At 25.9% G+C, this 6,194-nt stretch overlaps 1 protein-coding gene across 1 annotated transcript; it reads left to right on the top strand.

Moving 5' to 3' along the window:
- The first annotated feature begins 2,675 nt into the window (after nucleotides 1–2,675).
- Nucleotides 2,676–5,281, top strand: LOC136086230 (E3 SUMO-protein ligase ZBED1-like). Its single transcript, XM_065808517.1, has 6 exons — nucleotides 2,676–3,144; nucleotides 3,216–3,460; nucleotides 3,558–3,631; nucleotides 3,834–4,158; nucleotides 4,243–4,247; nucleotides 4,887–5,281. The coding sequence occupies exons 1-6, from the start codon at nucleotides 2,734–2,736 to the stop codon at nucleotides 5,279–5,281; spliced, it is 1,455 nt and encodes a 484-aa protein (XP_065664589.1). The 5' UTR covers nucleotides 2,676–2,733.
- The last annotated feature ends 913 nt before the right edge of the window (nucleotides 5,282–6,194 follow it).

Here is a 6,194-nt window from a genome sequence, read left to right as displayed (position 1 = left end):
CGATCGCAATGTTGACAAAATAAATTTAAAAAAGTCCGCAGACCTCCATATTACTATTGTTGGACTTAAATTAATTTAATTTAAAATTTAACCCCAAAATATTTTTTTAAATGAATTAATACGCAATACAATTACTATATAGTAATTGTATTGCGTATTAATTCATTTAAGAAAAAATGTTTTGGTGTTTTAAATTAAGTTTTAAACAAATTTTAAATTAAGTTTTATACAAATAAATATCGAACTCATGTTTTGCATTTTTGTAGCGTTTCGAAACAGATTTATACGTGTTTTATAATAATGTTTTATAATAAATGAAACTTGTTTTATAATAAATAAAGTTTTTTATTTTTATACAGTTTATAGTATTGTATGTAAATAAACAAACCACTCCGTAATATCCTGTCCTCAGACAGATTAAAAAAAGGATGATGGCTGTGCAAAAAGTACATTTAAAGAAGATATGTTTTATGCAAACTTTGAATTATGAACTATATAAATACACAAATAAAATCTTTTAAAAATAGCGTAAAACCATATTATCTAACGAGTTTATTTTAATTGAGGTGTGGGAATTATTATACAATAAAATATATATCATTATATAGTAAAAGAAAAATTGAAATCTTTGATTTTTGATTTTGTTTAGGCTATGTTCTTCAAACAATAAAATACTAATCGTATTTGCTTGTGGTAAATTGTGTTAGAAAATCAGAACAAAAACGTGGTCGCTGCATCGTGTTGTTACCATTTTTTATTTTGAAGTATTACAAATAATATTAATAATTACAAATCACAAATACAATAATTAATAATTACATTATTAAAAATTACCAATTACAATATTAATAATTACAAATATTACTAATTACAAATGCATTGCAAACTATATTAATAATTACAAGTGTTATCTCAACTTGCTAGTTTGTATTGATGGTTTATTAGAATTAGGTCAGTTATTATATATATATTTATATATATATATATATATATATATATATATATATATATATATATATATATACATCTTTTTTTTCGTATGGGCCTTTACATCAAGCATATATGGTAAAATACCGCATATATAGGCCTTTTAATAAAAATCCCGCATGAGCTTTTTAGAACCACCACGCCCCTGCCACCCCTGTATGTGTATTGCAGAGTTTAATAATTTCTACCTACAAACACTCACTGAAAAAGTGTCTATTAAAAACAAAGACATAATTATCCTTGGGGACTTCAACATTAATCTCCTAAACTATGATTCTTCTAATGATGTTTCTGATTTTCTTGACTCCATGTGCTCTTACTCTCTATTTCCTTTTATTACCCAACCAACTAGAATTACACCACAATCAAAATCACTTACAGACAATATATTTCTAAACTTTTACAAACCAAATCTCATATCTGGCAACCTAACATTTTCTCTAGCTGACCACCTGATACAGTTTATTGCAATACCTTCCAGAAAATTTGAAAAAATACACTTCAAGATACATCGCCGATGTTTTAAGAATTTTAACAAGAAACTATTTCTTGAACAACTTAAAATCACAGATTGGGATCCTGTTATTCAAGAAGCAAATAAAAATATCAATAACTCAACTACAAATTTTTTGGAAATTATCAACAAGCTTCTTGTTTAGAGATGTGAGTCGTGTTTTTTGTTCTTGTTTTTTTGCAAAAAAACTGTTTTTTTTGGCTAAAAAAACCAACTACTTCGTTTTTTGGTTTATTTGGTTGTTTTTTTAAACTACTTTTTCTTTTTTTTTTAAACACTGAAATAATTTTAAAAATTTGTTTTTAAGTGTTATTTATTAAAAGAGAGTATTCATTCCTTTATTTAACATATGAATTTTGTTACTATTGCCTTTAAAGTTCTTAAGGTAGCAGATCCCCACAAGACTTTGTCATTCTCTTATTTAACATACCATTTATCTGTCTTGTTTTACATGGTTCATCAAATAACATTAATTAATATCAGGAGATTAATTATTATTGTTTTCCAATGACTTACTTATGATAAGCTAAAATAAAATTGAAAATTTTTTTGAAGAAACATTTTTCTTGTAAAATACAGAGACATAAGTAAAGAAGATTTGTCTTTTTTTGTTTGTTTTTTTATGTAGATATGATTTTTGAGTTCGAAACAATTTTTCTTCAACATTAAAAACAAACTTTTCAACAGAATGAACGAATTTTTGTAATTTGTAGAATGAATGAGACCTTTTTTAATTTATGTTTTTTAATTTATAAATAAAATAACACTGCATTGCAAAATGTATATGTATTGTATAAGTTTGCATAGTTTTAATTTTTTTTAATTTTGCTATCTTATTTTATGCTTTTTGTTTTTTAATTTTATTTCTGCAATTGCAAATAAGTTAAATTTGTCAACATTTAATTTCAGAAAGTGGAAATAGTATTTTAAATCATGTTATAAATAATGTTGCATAAGTGTGTTGTAGTATTTTTATTTTTTAATTTTCTCTTTATGGTAACTGTTTTGAAACATAAGATTCTTAATGATGATATTATGTTGTTTTGAAAATCTTAATAAACCTATAATAATTTGTAGTAAAGTAAATTTTTAGCAACACAATTATTATTATTAGTTTTTTGATAGTATAACTAAATTATGAAAATATTTTAGAATATAGCCTTTATAAGGTATTATAAGCATTAAGCAGTTTTCTAATCAAAATAATCACATCATTTTGATTAAATATAGTAATGAGTAGTAATAATAGAGTAGTCTGTGGCCACACTGGGGGTAGAAAGAAAACATATGTGAGCATTTTGTTTAAGCCAGCAAGCCAGGTGAGCAAAATGGAAAGAGTTCAATGTTTTTTTTGCAATGATGTTATGCCAAAAAGTGGAACACGAATGGCCATGCATATTAAGAAATGTAAAAAATGTCCAGTTGAAGTCAAATACAAATTTTTAAATGATGACACAATAATGTCAAAAAAAATCACGACAGAAACAATACAAAGAAAAGCAACATGTAAATTTAAAAACCTTATTTCAAGTAATAGTACAAATGTCACAAACATTATTTCAGACCCTTTAAAAAATTTAGAACCAATTTCTAAAAGTGGTAAATCCTGTTCAATGTTTGATAGCATGAAACAATGTGAAAAGGTATCAACATATTTTTTTTTTGTATAGTATATTTATTTTTAATTGTTTATCTAAGATTATTATTTTCATAGGAATCAATTGATGCACATCTATCTAGAGCTATTTACGCAAGTGGGTCACCCATGAGTTTAATTGATAATAAATACTGGAAAATCTTTTTCAAAAACTTACGCCCAGCTTATCAGCTCCCATCAAGGTATGAAGTGTCAAACACACTTTTGGATAAAGAATTCAATAGAATATCAAGCAATGTTAAAGAATCAATTGCAATAGCAGATTCTATAGGACTTATGTGTGATGGATGGAGTAATATTAGGTTGGTACTAGTTTAATAAATTTAAACAAAAATACTAATGTATTATTTATGCAAATAATTTAAAAATTAAAACTTGAAAACTATTTACATTTTGCAGAAATGAAGCAATTATTAACTTTGTGTTGACATTGCCTTCATCATTGCCTATTTTATGGAAATCACTAGCTTCAGGTAAAATTTACATAAATTTATATTTATTTTTAAGAATAAATAATAAATACATTTTTTAAAAAAACTGTTTTTAACTCTCTCCCAAATCGTAACTTAGTCCTTCATACTCAAAACTTTTAATTTTATAACTGAACAGTTTGTAACGTATTTACGTAAAAGTAATAATTTTCTGGTTCATCAAGTCATTCTGGGGAATACATAGCAGATGAAATACGGAGGGTATTAGAAGAAATCAATCCTAAAAAAGTTATGGGAATAGTAACAGACAATGCAGCAAACATGAAAAAAGCATGGAAACTATTAAAAATCAGCTATCCTCTTCTTAATTGCTATGGATGTATATCTCATGGTCTCAATTTGCTTTTTAATGATTTTATAAAAACACCTACTCTTTGTGTGTTAATGTCACAAGCAATAGATATTGTAAAGGAAATCAAAAACTCTCACATAATAGGTGCAATATATAAAGAAATTCAAAAATCAACTGTTGATTCAAACATTTCATTAAAACTACCGGTAAAGACCAGGTAATTATTATTTTTATACACTTAAGTAAAACGTAGTTTTATATAGTAATATAATTTATTGCTAATTTTATATTATTAAATTAGGATATGTGATTAAAATCTATTTATTAATAGATGGGGTTCCACTGTGGCGTGTCTTGAGAGTATACAGAAAAATAAACAGTCTTTAAAATTTTTGGCCATCTCTGAGCGATGTGTATTGAATTCTACAACAAAAAATAGCTTGTTATCAGATTTTTTTGGGGATAACGTTTAAGGATTTTCAAAGCTGCTAGCACCCCAGCTGATGCAATCAAGATAACAGAAGCCGATAGCCCAATGCTGTCATCTATAGTTGAAATCTTTTATAATTTAGAAAATTAAACAAAACATAATAAGCAGTCCTTTAACAAAAAAAGAGGAAGTAGAAATGAAAGAACTATTTGCTAAAAGAAAAAAAATTTGCTTAACAAAAGTTCATATGGCTGCTAATCTACTTGACCCCAAATATCAAGGAAGATATTTAAATGGGGAACAAAAGGTTAAATTATTAGTAACTTTTGTTTATTTTTATTAAACCAAGTAAAACCATTAATGCAAATCAAAATTTTTTTAACAGATTGATGCATGTGAAGTGATATATTAAATTGCTGTAAACTCACCTAATATCAAAATAGATATTTTGATGGCTGATTTAGCAAATTATCAATGTAAATGAGGAGTTTTTTCAAAACCTTTTATATGGACAGCTGTTGACTTAACGTTCGGTCCAAACTGGTGGAAGGGATTGTGTTCATCTACTGAATTATTAAAAGTAGCAGCAAAAATTCTTCAGCTTCCTGCTACAAGTGCTGCTTGCGAAAGAAGTTTTAGCAGTTACGCAAATATTCACAGTGCCAAAAGAAACAGATTAACAAATGAAAGAGCAGCAAAATTACTGTTTGTATCGCAAAATTTAAAACTGGAAGCAATCGATATGCGTGCAACACAACAACCAATTCTGCCTAAAGAACCAATAAATATTTTAGATAAATCTCACGAATCAATAAATGTTTCAGATGAAGAGTCACTTGAACAAGAATTTGAGTCATTTGACCAAGAATCAGAGTTTTCTAGTCAAGATTCTTCTGTAGATGAGTTTTAGATTAAAAAAAAAAAACTTAAATAAAATTGTTTTTTATCAATTTTTGAATTTAAATTTTGAAAAGAACAAATAGTTTGCTAACTATTTTAGCAATATCTGTTCACGCTTTAATAAAAATAGATTAATTTTGATATAATTTAATATAGAATCTAAAATACTCAAACAAAACTAAATACAAACATTTTAGATAAGTTAACAATTTAAAAAAATTAAAAGTAAACAAAAAGACTAAAAAGAGCTTTAAAAGCCAAAAAAAAACCCAAAAAACCAAAAAAACACGTTTTTTTGGGTCAAAAAAACATGACAGCAAAAAAACACGTTTTTTTGCATCTCTATTCTTGATTATCATGCTCCATTCAAACTGACTACGAAAGAAAAACAAAAAACTTTATCTAAACCATGGATTACATCTGGGATCATTAAGTCTATCAAAATAAAAAATAAAATACACAAAAAATTTATAAAATGTAAAAATCAGAAATTAAAATTATACTTTCAGCGGTTTAAATCTTATAGAAATCAAATAAACAATTTAATTCGATACTCTAAAAAATTATAGTACTCAAAATATTTTACTGAAAATGTAAACAACCTAAGAAACACCTGGAAAGGAATAAAGAGCATAATAAATTTAAAATCAAAGAATCACGATGTTTTAGATAATTTAACAATAAATAACAAAAATATCACAGACAAAAAAATAATCGCAAATACTTTAAATGAGTACTTTTCTACAATAGCAGAAAAACTTGCATCAAATATTATACCTCCAAGAAATGACTTCAGCTACTATCTTAAAAACTGCAATCCTACCTCATTTTTTATATCTCCAGTTACTCCTCAAGAAATTATAGACTATATATCCATCATGAATCCAAAAAAAGGTATTGGGCCGAACAGTATTCCCTCAAAA

The sequence above is a fragment of the Hydra vulgaris genome, chromosome 10, assembly GCF_038396675.1.
Source record: "Hydra vulgaris chromosome 10, alternate assembly HydraT2T_AEP".
NCBI classification, from domain to species: Eukaryota; Metazoa; Cnidaria; class Hydrozoa; order Anthoathecata; family Hydridae; genus Hydra; species Hydra vulgaris.
The sequence above is the reverse complement of the archived record's forward strand: the minus strand, read 5'-3'. Positions and strand labels throughout refer to the sequence as shown.

Excerpts from the sequence above, each read along its gene's own strand:
- LOC136086230 (XM_065808517.1), top strand. The coding sequence starts at position 2,734 with ATGAGTAGTAATAATAGAGTAGTCTGTGGCCACACTGGGGGTAGAAAG. Across the intron at positions 3,145-3,215 it reads GCATGAAACAATGTGAAAAG|GAATCAATTGATGCACATCT; the intron begins GTATCAACATAT and ends TTATTTTCATAG. Across the intron at positions 3,461-3,557 it reads GATGGATGGAGTAATATTAG|AAATGAAGCAATTATTAACT; the intron begins GTTGGTACTAGT and ends TACATTTTGCAG.